Here is a 16,557-nt window from a genome sequence, read left to right on the forward strand (position 1 = left end):
ATGTAGTTTTATAACCCAGCCCTAGCCTGTGGCTGACCAATTAGAATTCCATGCAATAAAACTGGGCCAATGGCCAAATAACAAGTATCCCATGTCAGACTTTATAGACAAATTCCTCCCATGTCTCTGTGTTAATCCCCTATACAGAAAATCCAACTATGTCCATTGATCGTTATTACTCTATTGACTTCTCGTCCTCTGTCTCAGCGTTATGTATTTGTCTTCGAAATATTCTTATTAGTGGCTAGGAAAAACTCCCTGGAAAGGCAGGAACCTAGGAAGAAACCTAGAGAGGAACCAGACTCTGGCTGTGCCAGGTGGACATTATTAGAGTACATGGCCATTAAGGCTAGATCGTTCTTCAAGATGTTCAAACGTTCATAGATGACCAGCAGGGTCAAATAATAATCACAGTGCTTATATAGAGTGCAACAGGTCAGTACCTCAGGAGTAAATGTCAGTTGGCTCTTTATAGCCGAGCATTCAGAAGAAAGGACAGCAAGTGTGTTAGCAAGAAAGAGAGTGAGAGAGGGTCGAAACAGCAGGTCCGGGTTCCATATCCGCAGGCAGAACAGCAGAAACTGGATCAGCAGCATGACCAGGTGGACTGGGGAAAGCCAGGAGTCGTCAGGCCAGGAAGGCCTGAGGCATGATCCTAGGGCTCAGGTCCTCCGGGAGGGGAGAGAGCGAGAGAAAGATGGGAGAATACTTAAGATCAAAGGACACCAGACAAGACAGGAGAATTACACCAGATATCTGTGAGGTTATGGTAGAGGCTTAATAAAACAGTAATACACATTTGAAATAAAAACAGAGCACAGATATGGACTCTGCTCCAGAGATGTTGCTGGATGTAATCTCAGTCTAAGAGGCAATGCCACCCCCAACAGGTCACTGAATCATACTGCATCCATCCTATACTGCATCCTACTAACTAACACTTCCCATGAATACCCTCTTCATAATGCAAAGTAAACATAACACCTTATATCCATGTCAGTTATGAGACATTCATAATGCATGACACATGCGCTAATAACGTCTCATACATATCTATAACTACATTCCTAAAGCGTTAAAAACCAATCAGGCTTTTGGTCTTATGAAGCAGCAACACAAACAGCAATACAAAGTGAGAAAGCGACTTTTATTTCCTCAAGGAGTTTATTTAGTTCCTCTTGTCCACATAAGAATACATTGAGTGAACAAACACCAAAAACATTTGAATCGTTTCCTATCAATACATCAGGTCTTTGGTATATAATGCAGCTAGCTGGTGATTCTGAGGCATTTTGTGTGTGTGTGATTTGTGGAGTTTGCAGTGTGAGGTATACATGATTGTTAGCCTGGTTAAACCAAACAAAATGTTTTTCGCAAAGTGAAATAACGCTGATCTGGAAACACTGACACAGCATTCAGTATGGTTTTACCAGGCTATGACTATGGCCCCATGATTGTACGTACAGAATTATCATATTAAATAAGGTCCCTGACCAATGACTGGTTTGAAAGATACAGGCAGCTGAGCCCTCCCACTATCTATCAAAGCATTTTGCACTAATGAACACAACCCAGCTCCCATGACACAGATGTCACAAGTGAGGTAGACCTATTTCAGTGTCCCACTGTATGAATACTGAACAATTTTCCTGAAGAGTATTCTAAGACAGACTACCCTGGTCCTGTGAGTTCCTGAGAAAATCACTTCCCGAAATGGAAAGTCCTTAAAAGAGGAAGTTCAGTATTTTACAACTTAAAATGCTAGATGGATCCTCACCCTGAAAGTACAGTTTCTCCAGGGTCATAGAATACTTTCAGGGTGAGGAACAATGTAAACAACAAGTTGTAAAATACTGAACTTCCCCTTTAAATGAGGTAAGACGTGTATAGTTTCCGGTTTTACAAAACAGCTCATCTCTGAGCTGTTACCAGTTACTTTAGTTAATTGTAAGAGATCATGACTTTTGGGTGCATCAGTTTCACCTCACCCTGCCTGTGAACAGGGGGAGCTTTCACTTTAGGATGGTCTAAAATGTGTCAACTCTACCCAACCGGCGCCAAAGGCGAGTTAAAATGAACGCACCGGTTGAAAGCCCTTATTGGCATCCATATTGTCCTGCTGATGGCTATAATAACATATCGTAAACAGAAGTGATGGCTACATAATGTAAAAACCATCAAATGAGGTAGACAACCAATCGGCTCCAGAGTATAGACAATCACCATACAGTATTTTGATGTAAAAAAATTAAAAAATAATTAAAAAAATAAAACTACAAAAAAATCTGCTTTTACACAAACCTTTTCAATCATGCTTTTTTGCTTTATTCTAAAGGTTTAGAAAATAAACTAAAATCTAATCGTGAGTCCTTACATGATTTAAATACATTAGTCTGTTCACAAGCAGTTTGTGTTGTGGCAATAAGTGGTTCTTTACTAATACTGTAGCTCTCACAGCCAATGAATTGAGGTATACAAAGAAAACAGCACTTTTTTTGTAATACGTGAAATTAAAAGAAATTAAAAAATAAAAGTGTAGCAAAACACAAAATTTGCCTCTTCACCTGGTTCTAATTTAGATTTTCCCAAAATGCATTGCTTGTTTTTAAAGCAAATTTGTGTTCAGTACAAAGATAAAGTGATTGTACAACAGTTGATTGGTTGTCAGGGGTGCAATTAGAAAAATGAACTTACTAATAACAAAGTAAATTCGTTTTTTAAGGTAAATTCCTTTGATTTTCCACCCCCATATTTGTCATCAGTAACACAGACGAGTTCAGTTTGACTAAAGAAGAGGTATTTGATTGAGCACTAATTTATCCTCAACACAGGCCAATAGAATAACATGAGTAACACTGGAGAGAGACTGATGGAGCACCATGGTCAGTTTGGCCCCTTGGAGGAAGAGGAGGATGCGGAGGAAGGGCTCTGAGAGGAGGAGAGGACACCAAAACCACTCTGTCCAGCAGGAGCCACGGTCTCCGACATCACAGAGGCTGCACCAGGAGTCTTCTGGGCAAACAGCATTCCTACAGGGGAGGCAAGAACACATTTGTTAGTCAGTAGTGGGCCTCTGTGTGAGTGTGACAAGTTCAATGCCACACCGCCTAAGGAATAAGGGGATCGGAGTTGTTTCTGAACGGGTCAGAAATGTCTCAAGAATCTGAAATACAGCATTAATAATCTTTTGATTACTCTCACCTGAGTATAGAGTTCCATTGACCTCCACAGACACACTGATGCTGGCTGCCCCATTACTGGAAATACTGAGAGACAGGTCTTGTTCACTGGTACTCTCTGAGGTGGGACAAAAACAAAATGAGACAGTCTGTTAATGTTTACAATTCAATTATGTGAGTAAATGTTTGGCTTGACAATGGGCTGCAATGGAGTTTAGAAAGAGCACAAACAGATCTGAGAACAGGCTAAACCCGACTACGTCAGCGGTAGAATATGACAACTAATTGGTAGCCAACACACCCAGCCCAGTACCAACCGTGTCTGCTGTTATTGAGTTTGAGCTGCTTCATGCCAGGGTTGAAGTGAGATGCCATAGCCAGAAGGTTCTGTTGGAATGCCTGCTGCATCAGTCTCTGCTGTTCCTCCATGGCCAAACGAGCCATCTTCATGTCTGGACCCTCTCCTCCTCCAGCAGCCCTCTCCAGCTTCTCTCGAAGGTGCTCCAGGGAGGCGGCTTGGGCTAGCTGCTGCTGCTGCCCCAGGGAGAGAGCATGGGCCATGGGTAGACGGCTTGGAAGCATGGGGGTTGAAATCTCCTCTGAGAGGGAACAGAGGCAGAGAAATTTTCATAGATCAGTCACCCCTCAAATATCACGTTGTTTCAGAAGCATGGCCGTTAGATTCGATTCAGGAGCATGGCCGTTAGATTCGATTCAGGAGCATGGCCGTTAGATTCGATTCAGGAGCATGGCCGTTAGATTCGATTCAGGAGCATGGCCGTTAGATTCGATTCAGGAGCATGGCCGTTAGATTCGATTCAGGAGCATGGCCGTTAGATTCGATTCAGGAGCATGGCCGTTAGATTCGATTCAGAAGCATGGCCGTTAGATTCGATTCAGAAGCATGGCCGTTAGATTCGATTCAGAAGCATGGCCGTTAGATTCGATTCAGAAGCATGGTCAGCCATTTGTTTACTTTGGATCAGATCCATGCTATCTGGATGGTGAGTGATTCATTCTTTATTTAACCTTTATTTAATACTGTGATACAGCCTGGATTCAAACCAGGGACTGTAGTGACGCCTCTTGCACTGAGATGCAGTGCCTTACCCTGCTGCGCCACTCGGGAGCCCAGTGATCATGTCTGAATCATTACCATGTTCTCATTTCATTACTACTTTGTATTGCTTCTTCGTGTAGAGGAGAGCATTTCACTGTTCCATTTACACCCTGTATCCTGTGCACGTGACACTTTTGATTTGAATAGACAGTTCACTGTATATATATTTGTTTCAACTGGCCTACCTGGTTAAATAAAGATGAAATGAAGTAAACAGCAGAGGGTGCCATAACACATTAACTCCTTGTAAATGTGGTGTCAAAACTAGGTAGCCCATCACAAGGTAGCCACATGACAGCAGCTATCACAGTAGATGAACACAATGGAGGATTTCCAAAACTACATACCAAAAACAATTACACGTTTAAAATATGTATAGAAATACCTGTGGATCTTTTCAGAGATGGGCTGAGGGAGGTGTGCAGGCCGTTGTGACCGGCTGAGGAGTGGTGGGGCATCTTGGGGGGAGAGAGGAGGGAGTGGTGTGGGTGGCCAGGGGCGGTGGAGGGGGAGAAGCGGTACAGGCTGTTGCTGTGTCTTCGGCCTTCCCTTCGGTTACCGTCTATAGCAGCCTGGAGCTCGCCTGGAGAGCTCAGCCTTTTCTTCTCACACTCGTATGGGTAGAGGTACTTCATATACCTGGGTGGACGTATGACGAGGCAGTGGTTGGATTTCTTATGCATTTAGAAGTACATTTCTATCATGAACAGAAAAATGTTTGTTGCCTATAAGAAATCATTTCTCATTTGAAAACAACTAACATCTACTGAGTAGCCGGGGGGTGTTGGTGGTTGTAGATAGTGCTGGGTTAGGTTCATTTGGGCACACTGTAAGAAGACGTTATAAACTGGTTTGTAACGGTAAAATAAAAACATTTCTTATTGGACAGGTTCACATAGTGTCTCCACCGATAACCTCAATTTCGGGAACATTTACTTCTGTTTTGGTGCAGAATGAACATGGTCCAGAGTAGACTCACTGTGTGCGGAGGGTGAAGGCTGCTGAGGTGATGGAGGTGGGCAGGTTGAGTCCTCTCGTGATCTCTCTCCAGATCTTCTTGTTAATGACCTCCACCAGGCCGCCCTTCTCCGTCACCAGCTTGTAGAGCATGTACAGGTCCAGAATCTGCTTAGCCATGATGGGGATGCGGTTCACCGGGGTGCCTGGAGAAAGAGGTAAAAACAGGTAGAAGAGTTGAAACTAGACGTCTACAGATCCAAGATGGTGGTAGATATCATGATGGGGATGTGGTTCACTGGGGTGCCTGGAGAAACATGGGTAACACTGAATGCATTCAACTGAAATGTGTCTTCCGCATTTAAAATCCAACCCCTCTGAATCAGAGAGGCGTGGGGGGGGGGGGCTGCCATAATCGACATATATGTCTTCGGCGCCCGGGGAACAGTGGGTTAACTGCCTTGTTCAGGGGCAGAACAACAGATTTTTACCTTGTCAGCTCGGGGATTTGATCCAGCAACCTTTCGGTTACTGGCCTAATGTGCAGAACACCTATTTAACCCAGATTAAAACAGTCAGGTAATAGGAGAACTATTGTAAATGGCAGGTGGACCGAGTCATGGAGAGGAAGAGAGTGAGGAATCTCAGAAATGAGGATTGACAGTCAATCCTAAAACCAATTAACGAAGGGGGCTAAACGGCAGTTGTTGGGTTGGGATTATTTCTTACTTTAGACATGGGGATGAGTTTGTAAACACACACACACACACACACACACACGTGTTTTCAAATCATGCCATTTGTTGCCGAGCGGGGAATTAAGGGCAGGAAGGGCTAACATGTAGCACAACCAGTAAACCTCTGTAGATGTCTGTCCCAAATGATGTCATCCATTGTGGGTCCATTAGCCTACAAACCTACAGTAAAGCTAGAAGTCTATTCAGCAGGTCATGAAGAACCTGTGTTTTGTCTTGCAAACCACTGTCTGAATCATAACATAAAATTAAAAAGAAATTAGGAAATGTGAATTTATTATTTTCATCTTAACTGATTTGTAATGGAATTGATCCCTACCCTGACAATGAAGTCCAACACTTCAGAGATATAAAATTATATGAAAAACGAAGCCATTTCCATCTATGACCGATCACTGTACCTATACACAGCCAATCTATAAATAGCACACCCAACTACCTCATATTGTTATTTTATCTTCTTGCTCTTTTGCACCCCAGTATTTCTACTTGAACATCACCATCTGCACATTTATCAATTCAGTGTTAATGATAAATTGTAATTATTTCACCTCTTTGGCCTATTTATTGCCTTACCTCCTTACTTCATTTGCACACACTGTATACAGGTTTTTCTATTGTGTTACTGACTGTATGTTTGTTTATTCCATGTGTAACTCTGTTGTTGTTTTTGTCGCATTGCTTTGCTTTATCTTGACCGGGTCGCAGTTGTAAATGAGAACTTGTTCTCAAATGGCCTACCTGGTTAAATAAAGGTGAAATATAAAAAAATAAAAGCTGGCTGCCCGGCCAAACTGAGCAATTGGGGGAGAAGGGCCTTGGTCAGGGAGGTGACCAAGAAGCCAATGGTCACTCTGACAGAGCTCCAGAGTTCCTTTGTCGAGATGGAAGAACCTTCCAGAAGGACAACCATCCCTGCAACACTCCACCAATCAGGCATTTATGGTAGAGTGGCCAGACGGAAGCCACTCCTCAGTAAAAGGCACGACAGCCCACTTGGAGTTTGCCAAAAGGCACCTAAAGGACTCTCAGACCATGAGAAACAAGATTCTCTGGTCTGACGAAACCAAGATGAACACTTTGGCCTGAACGCCAAGCGTCACATCTGGAGGAAACCTGGCACTATCCCCACGTGATGCATGGTGGTGGCAGCATCATACTGTGGGGATAATTTTCAGCGGCAGGGAATGGGAGATTAGTCAGGATCGAGGGAAAGATGAACGGGGCAAAATACAGAGAGATCCTTGATGAAAACCTGCTCCCGAGAGCTCAGGACCTCAGACTGGGGCAAAGGTTCACCTTAAAAACAGGACAACAACCCTAAGCACACAGCCAAGACAATGCAGGAGTGGCTTCGGAACGAGTCTGAATGTCCTTGAGTGGCCCAGCCAGAGCGCGAACTTGAACCCGATCTAACATCTATGGACAGATCTGAAAATAGCTGTGCAGCGACACTCCCCATCCAACATGACAGATCTTGAGAGGATCTGCAGAAAAGAATGGGAAAAACTCCTCAAATTCAGGTGTGCCAAGCTTGTAGCGTCATAACCCAAGAAGACTCGAGGATGTAATCGCTGCCAAAGGTGCTTCAACAAAGTACTTAGTAAAGGGTCTGAATACTTATATAAATGTGATTTCATTTTGTTTAACTTTTAATACATTTGCAAAAAAAAATAAAAAATACAAACCTGTGTTTGCATTGTCATTATGGGGTATTCTGTGTAGATTGATGAGGGGAAAAACGATTTAAATCCATTTAGGAATAAGCCTGTAACGGTAACAAAATGTGAAGGGTTTGAATATTGAATATGAGTTTGGATTTAGAATGGACCATTATCATGCACCTGTCTGGGAACAAGGGGGAAAAATACATGTCTACTAAATGACCATCAGCAGCAGCAGAGCTTGGAGAAGCCTCGTTACCGTGACTAAATGGTCACGTGGAATTCGACTGCGGTCATGAGTCGTGACCGCTGGTGTGGCGGTAATACAGTCACGCTAACAGCCCTAGGTGTGAATACTTTCTGAAAGCATTGTATGAAAGAAGAGGCCCTGAATTAGAGAGGCTTGTTCATCCATCAGGCCTAATTGAAACAGAGGGGCCCCTTAACCGCCTTCCTATCCCCCTCCTCACCCAAACACCCCCACTTTGCATTGCTAATAGCGCTAGCGCAACATGCTTGCCGTTCCCATAAACTTCCAGTCATTGAGCTAAAAATTACTCATTTAAAAGCGCATCTAGGCAGAAATATACATACATTTGTAAAACATCCATATTTGAATATAGGGGATAGACTGAACATACGGCGCATGGTGGGGGGGGGGGGGGGGCTAAAGAGGGTACATTATTGTAAGGCGTAAAGCATGGCCCTAGCTTTAATCACAGCTGACATCTTCAATAACATTTGAACTATAAGATTTTAACTGTTTAACCAGCCATTACCGACATTCCTGCAGTATTGCACTCATAAACCATGAATAGACATGGCTCCTAGGACATAAGGTTAAGATCGATCCTTACTTCTTAAAGACTGTGAAAAAATTAACAATGAACAACAACTCCGTCCAGAACCAAACTGAAAGAGGAAATGGAACATTAAACATGTCTTGGGTGAGTGGCATGCTACGTTATTCTATGAGAGTTTAGATGAGTGGCATGCTACGTTATTCTATGAGAGTTTAGATGAGAGGCATGCTACGTTATTCTATGAGAGTTTAGATGAGTGGCATGCTACGTTATTCTATGAGAGTTTAGATGAGTGGCATGCTACGTTATTCTATGAGAGTTTAGATGAGTGGCATGCTACGTTATTCTATGAGAGTTTAGATGAGTGGCATGCTACGTTATTCTATGAGAGTTTAGATGAGAGGCATGCTACGTTATTCTATGAGAGTTTAGATGAGTGGCATGCTACGTTATTCTATGAGAGTTTAGATGAGTGGCATGCTACGTTATTCTATGAGAGTTTAGATGAGTGGCATGCTACGTTATTCTATGAGAGTTTAGATGAGAGGCATGCTACGTTATTCTATGAGAGTTTAGATGAGTGGCATGCTACGTTATTCTATGAGAGTTTAGATGAGTGGCATGCTACGTTATTCTATGAGAGTTTAGATGAGAGGCATGCTACGTTATTCTATGAGAGTTTAGATGAGAGGCATGCTACGTTATTCTATGAGAGTTTAGATGAGTGGCATGCTACGTTATTCTATGAGAGTTTAGATGAGTGGCATGCTACGTTATTCTATGAGAGTTTAGATGAGTGGCATGCTACGTTATTCTATGAGAGTTTAGATGAGTGGCATGCTACGTTATTCTATGAGAGTTTAGATGAGTGGCATGCTACGTTATTCTATGAGAGTTTAGATGAGTGGCATGCTACGTTATTCTATGAGAGTTTAGATGAGTGGCATGCTACGTTATTCTATGAGAGTTTAGATGAGTGGCATGCTACGTTATTCTATGAGAGTTTAGATGAGAGGCATGCTACGTTATTCTATGAGAGTTTAGATGAGTGGCATGCTACGTTATTCTATGAGAGTTTAGATGAGAGGCATGCTACGTTATTCTATGAGAGTTTAGATGAGAGGCATGCTACGTTATTCTATGAGAGTTTAGATGAGTGGCATGCTACGTTATTCTATGAGAGTTTAGATGAGTGGCATGCTACGTTATTCTATGAGAGTTTAGATGAGAGGCATGCTACGTTATTCTATGAGAGTTTAGATGAGAGGCATGCTACGTTATTCTATGAGAGTTTAGATGAGAGGCATGCTACGTTATTCTATGAGAGTTTAGATGAGTGGCATGCTACGTTATTCTATGAGAGTTTAGATGAGAGGCATGCTACGTTATTCTATGAGAGTTTGGAATGTGCAGTATAATCTTAAAACAGCTCGACTGAAGTTTCACATGTTCACTCCAAGTGAGGAATCCTCAGGTGCAATGTTTTCCACTAAAGCAGAACTGGCTTTACAATAAAAAGACTGGAGGTTTACCTCTTTTCTGCATGAAGACAAACAGTTCATCAAGGAACTCCTTCCGGTTTGGGTCACTGTCCAGTTCATACAGCTGGGGGTGGAAATTAACTTTGTTAATAACTTTATCACAGAGTTAAATAGTTGCTTTCAAACTAGGGATTCCGTTGCTAAATGAGTTAAGACAGTAATTCTGCATGCATGAACTACTTATTGTCACAACCAGCCCAAAGCGGGAGGTTGTAAAAATACTGCCGTAGTTTAACCCAAAATCACCAGACCTCTGTTCCTTCACTTAATCGACTTTATAAATAACTTAGTTAACCCAATCAGCCCTGAGATAGCAGACAAAACTTGTCTTTCAATTGATCTGACTTTCATTTATCTGCCCACCCAGCAATTATATTTAGCCTCACAATGAAGTGTTACCGTTGTCTTTTCAGGACAACCAGGGCTACAAGTAGAACACAACAATTTGACAAACAGTTGAAGTCGCGAGTTGATTTGACAAATGGCAATACATTTTTTTAAAAAAGGTCAGCAAAAGCAACAACCTGATAAAAATGCATTTATATGAATGCTGGTTCTCTCAGTGGGAAATTAATATCCAACTAGTCAGTGACAACTCTGTGGAGTTTGGAGTTTGTGACATCAACTATGTGAGCTTATTACAGTATTATAGACATTATGTCCTGGGATTTCCTATGATCTTCTATGTAGAAGAACCCCTTACAGTATTATAGACACTATGTCCTGGGATTTACTAGAAGAGAACCCTTACAGTATTATAGACATTATGTCCTGGGATTTCATATGATCTTCCATGTAGAAGAACCCCTTACAGTATTATAGACACTATGTCCTGGGATTTAATATGATCTATGTAGAAGAACCCCTTACAGTATTATAGACATTATGTCCTGGGATTTCATATGATCGTCTATGTAGAAGAAACCCTTACAGTATTATAGACACTATGTCCTGGGATTTCCTATGGTCTTCCATGTAGAAGAACCCCTTACAGTATTGTAGACACAATGTCCTGGGATTTCCTATGATCTTCCATGTAGAAGAACCCCTTACAGTATTATAGACACTATGTCCTGGGATTTCCTATGATCTTCTATGTAGAAGAACCCCTTACAGTATTGTAGACACAATGTCCTGGGATTTCCTATGAAGAAGAACCCCTTACAGCATTATAGACACCATGTCCTGGGATTTCCTATGATCTTCTATGTAGAAGAACCCCTTACAGTATTATAGACACTATGTCCTGGGATTTCCTATGATCTTCTATGTAGAAGAACCCTGTACCTTCTAACGATGGTTGTGTAGCTTGTGTGTCATAGAGCAAAACATGTTACATGTGTGTGTTCGTGAGGGTCTCAGCTTTTCATAGATAGTTTGTAGCTCAAACCATTCGGACTCTTTTGTATAGAAAAGAGACGGCCCGGGCCCCTTCGGGATCTGCCATCCCGTTAATCACACACTAATGGCTGGCATCTACAGACGCAGAGGAAATAGACAAATCTAATGGTACAAACCCAGAATTGACACCCAAACACACAATGTTTCAAAAATTAAAAAAAAGTTTTAAAAGTCCAAAATAGGCCAGAGTTACGGTGGGACTCATTGGGTTAACGACCATCCAAACACAATTCTGTTTATTCACTATTCAGACATACTATCCAGTGGTAGGCCCACGAAGACCATCGGAGAAAAACTACACACGTCTCAACAAGACTGGTTGTCAGCTGCAATCAGATTTCAGAACTCTGTAGGCATGCCACACTGAAAATTTGACAAAATAGAAGCCACATCAAGATTTTGTGTACAAAATGAATCATCAAACTAATCCAGTTTGGAGTATAGGGCTGAGTAACTACTCTCTAAGAAGTGTGCACTTGTTCACTACCCACTCAGGCATTTAAAAATGCATTGGATTGGTGCAAGCATAGTTGGAGGGAGTTTCCACCATATTTCCTTACACCAGTCCACTCCTTTTAAATACACGGGTAGAGCATGGGAATGTAGCTTAGCTCAGACGGTCTGTGTGGATTAGTTTTAGTTTAGCTGAGCTTAATGCATCAGCTTACATCCTTCTTTAAAATCTGATTACCTTGGCGAAGTCTCTGGACGGCTCTCCTCTTGTTTTGCCTCCTTCATTCTCCTCCGCCCAGCCAACACTGCCTTTCTGTAAACACACAAAAAAAAAACATGGTTACACATGCACACACACACACACATATATAAAGGGGCTGCTGCCTCCAGTGCATATGTACCGCAGCAGAATGGGTTTGAATCCGTGCTACTGCTTTGTCAGCAGCCTCTCCTCTTTCTATACAATAAACCTGCGAAGACTTAATAAAACGCACACACACACACACGCGCGCGCTCAAAAGTTTGGGGTCACTTAGAAATGTTCTTGTTTTTTAAAGAAAAGCAAATTTTTTGTCCATTAAAATAACATCAAATTGATCAGAAATACAGTGTAGACATTGTTAATGTTGTAAATGACTATTGTTGCTGGAAACGGCAGATTTTTTTTATGGATTATCTACATAGGCGTACAGAGGCCCATTATCAGCAACCATCACTCCTGTGTTCCAATGGCACGTTGTGTTAGTTAATCCAAGTTTATCATTTAAAAAAAGGCTAATTGATCATTAGAAAACCCTTTTGCAATTATGTTAGCACAGCTGAAAACTGTAGTACTGATTAAAGAAGCAATAAAACTAGCCTTCTTTAGACTAGTTGAGTATCTGGAGCATCAGCATTTGTGGGTTCGATTACAAGCTCAAAATGGCCAGAAACAAAACACTTTCTCTGAAACTCGTCAGTCTATTCTTGTTCTGAGAAATGAAGGCTATTCCATGCGAGAAATTGCCAAGAAACTGAAGATCTCATACAACGCTGTGTACTACTCCCTTCACAGAACAGCGCAAACTGGCTCTAACCAGAATAGGAGTGGGAGGCTCCGGTGCACAACTGAGCAAGAGGACAAGTACATTAGAGTGTCTTGTTTGAGAAACAACCGCCTCACAAGTCCTCAACTGGCAGCTTCATTAAATAGTACCCGCAAAACACCAGTCTCAACGTCAACAGTGAAGAGGCGACTCCGAGATGCTGGCCTTCTAGGCAGAGTTGCTCTGTCCAGTGTGTGTTCTTTTGTATCCAACACCCCCATACTTACCCCCATACTCTCTGCCCTATATTCTCAATATTCTACCAGCTACAAAACAGGGTTCAGGGAGAGCCAGTGGATGGAAACCTGTGTGTGTGTGTGTGTGTGTGTGTGTGAGTGTGAGTGAGACTTCACCTTTATTTGCATAGCGTGACCCACCATGAGCGATGTTCTCCATTTATACAGCTGTGGATTTTGTTTGTTCTCTTGGCTTCAAGGACACAATGACCTACTCCAGCTGGTGTCTCAGACAGCTCTGCTCCCAAGCACTGAAACAATTATACAGACAATTCTGATCATAAAAACTACTGTTAAGACCTGAATAAGGGGTCATATTAAAGTAAATTTGACCATAGTCCAGTGGCTACGTGAAAAAACATTACAAAAGTAAGAGCCACTAAATTTCACACCTAGCTAGGTCATGTCTAAATAAGCGTTTTTTTTTTTTTTTTTGCTGTAGTGACATCTTAGATTTTTTTCCCTCTTCATCTCCACAGAGGAAATCTGGAGCTCTGTCAGAGTGACCATCGGGTTCTTGATCACCTGCCTGACCAAGGGCCTTCTCCCCCGATTGCTCAGTTTGGCCGGGTGGCCAGCTCTTGGTGGTTCCAAACTTCTTCCATTTAATAAGAATGGAGGCCAGTGTTCTCGTAGACCTTCAAATGCTGCAGACTTTTTTTTGGTACCCTTCCCCAGACCTACAGACAATTCCTTTGACCTCATGGCTTTTGCTCTGACATCCACTGTCAACTGTGGGACCTTATATAGACAGGTGTGTGCCTTTCCAAATCATTTCCAATCGAGTTTACTACAGATGGACTACAATCAAGTTTTAGAAACATCAAGAATGATCAATGGAAACAGGATGCACCTGAGCTCAATTTCGAGTCTCATAGCAAAGGGTCTGAATACTTATGTAAATAAGGTATTTATACATTTGCAAAAAAAACTAGAAACCTGTTTTCACTTTCTCATTATGGGGTTCTGTGTGTAGATTGAGGAAAACAATTCATATAATCAATTTTTGATTAAGGCTGTAATGTAACAAAATGTTGAAAAAGTGAAGGAGTCTGAATACTTTCCGAATGCACTGTCCTTTAAACTTAATGCAGAAATGTGGTGGAAATGTCCTCTAAAATTACTGTTCTGTTATTTATAATTGGCCATTAGTAAGTGAAATAAATGATGGCTTAAAATGTTCACGGTAGAGTAGAAAATACAATCAAAGAGATCATGTATGTTTTTTTTTATATTACCAAAAATGTGGCCAAAATGCTGTTTAAATCATAGATAGATAGATAGATATATATCTATCTATATCCTATATATCCCTCAATTGAGAGGATAACATTTTGAGCATGCTCCTAATGATTTCTAAATATTGTGTAATATCTGTGGATAAGAATGATATATAACATGTACCAAAACAGTGCTGGCATAAAAAGTAAATGGTAGCCTTAGTATCATGTCCTATTCCATCAAGGTAGAGTTATATTGGAAATGGCTTCATGTCCATGGTTCCATTGCCAACATTCTAAGTACAGGGAAGGTTTCTTGTCACATTTCTTGAAATTGACAAAATGCAGAATGTCATATTTTATAATCACTGTATTTAGTAGACTTTAGGAAACCCATTTGACAGTATGTTCAAGAGTCAGTATTTTGGGTAGGTTTTTTTGGGCACCTCGTCTTCAAAATATTCAAGGGACAAATATCAATGGCATACGCTGACCATTTTATAGGTTCAAGACACCAACTAACATTTCTAAGCCATCATTTGGCAGTGTGTACCAGTTATTTATGGAGATATGAATCCTTTCCAATATGGTCCTACGGAGCTGGTTGGTGGTCGTTTTGGAAAATCTAGTATAAAAATCACTGTTGTAAAAGCCGCCTGACGAATCAATGTCTCGCAAGATCCACTTAAAAAGGATGATTAATTCGTATTCTGCATAACAATACTTTTTCTTCATGCTCCCTGTGTTGTTTTTTATTCTTCTCATGTAGCCAGATACACATTAGTTCTGGAGACCACCAAACCTACAATAGCTGGGGGGGGCTATTCTTTAGGAACAGTCCATCTACACAAAACCCATTGAAAAGCCCTGTATGGTTCCCTGTGTGTTACGCTTTTAACTACAGTCCGTCCTCAAAGACAGATACAGCCAATCCATTGTAAAGGCCGTATTGTCGAGCCGTAACAGTACCCCTGTGAGTACAGCTGTCGCATAAAGCAGCAATAATGGCCAAACCGGTGGCTATATATTATTCTAATAATGGCAGTCTGGTTGCCCTGAGCAACCGACCAACAGACCGGACCTTTCTATTGACGGGGAAGCAGATGCCCCTGCCCTGATCGGAGTGACTCGTTGGTAATAAAGTGAAAATAAAATCCCCTTCCCTGTTGAGGAGATAGACAGATCCATAGTGGGATTTCACTATTGACAAAAAGCTCCACTTGGTCATCTCCTTTTAGTGATTACTTTCTAGGCTTTCAATTCTGACCACTTACTGCTCGTTTAAGATAAGAGGACCCTACAACAGAGAGCAAAACGCAGATCAGGGTAAAAGCATTCAGGGAACTTCTATTTTTCCACAATATAATCACTTAGTTGATCTAAAAAACTCTACTTGTATCGAATAATACACTAACTATAGTGAACAAAAATATAAAAACTGAGTTAGTTTATATTAGGAAATCAGTAATTCTATGGATTTCACATGACTGGTAATACAGATATGCATCTGTTGGTCACAGAACTTCTTTTTTTTTTAAAGTAGGGGCGTGAATCAGAAAACCAGTCCGTATCTGGTGTGACCATTTGCCTCATGCAGCGCGACACATCTCCTTCGCATAGAGTTGATCAGGATGTTGATTGTGGCCTGTAGAATGTTGTCCCAGTCCTCTTCAATGGCTGTGTGAAGTTGCTGGATATTGGCGGTAACTGGAACACGCTGTCGTATGCATCTATCCAGAGCACCCCAAACATGCTCAATGGGTGACATGTCTGGTGAGTATGCAGGCCATGGAAGAACTGGGACATTTTCGGCTTTCATGAATTGTGTACAGATCCTTGCGACATGGGACCATGCATTATGTTGAAACATGAGGTGATGGCAGCGGATGAATGGCATGACAACGGGCCTCAGGATCTCATCACGGTATCTCTGTGCATTCAAATTGCCATCGATTAGATCCAATTGTGTTCGTTGTCCGTTGCTTTTCTAGTAATGAGCTTCATTACCAGAGGTGCAGCTGCTCCTGCAGTGAAACCTTATCCCTTAAAACACACAGTTGCAGCAGTGGGAGGGCAAATCTTTCATCCAAATGATCTTTAATCAACTTATTGGGCCTCCACTCTCCCCTCCACAAGTCCAAAT

At 41.7% G+C, this 16,557-nt stretch overlaps 1 protein-coding gene across 1 annotated transcript in view; it reads right to left on the bottom strand.

Annotated features, from left to right (window-relative positions):
- Nucleotides 1–1,128: 1,128 nt before the first annotated feature.
- LOC106584708 (AT-rich interactive domain-containing protein 3B) overlaps nt 1,129–16,557 on the bottom strand; it is a 34,387-nt gene continuing 18,958 nt past the window's right edge. The window contains exons 3-9 of the mRNA XM_014170223.2: nt 12,112–12,186; nt 10,011–10,083; nt 5,279–5,462; nt 4,685–4,938; nt 3,497–3,778; nt 3,202–3,297; nt 1,129–3,029 (exon numbers count right to left, since the gene is read on the bottom strand). Coding sequence (XP_014025698.1) covers nt 2,884–3,029; nt 3,202–3,297; nt 3,497–3,778; nt 4,685–4,938; nt 5,279–5,462; nt 10,011–10,083; nt 12,112–12,186 — 1,110 coding nt within the window. The 3' untranslated portion in view covers nt 1,129–2,883. The remainder of the gene's footprint in view (nt 3,030–3,201; nt 3,298–3,496; nt 3,779–4,684; nt 4,939–5,278; nt 5,463–10,010; nt 10,084–12,111; nt 12,187–16,557) is intronic.

The sequence above is a fragment of the Salmo salar genome, chromosome ssa23 (assembly GCF_905237065.1).
Source record: "Salmo salar chromosome ssa23, Ssal_v3.1, whole genome shotgun sequence".
NCBI classification, from domain to species: Eukaryota; Metazoa; Chordata; class Actinopteri; order Salmoniformes; family Salmonidae; genus Salmo; species Salmo salar.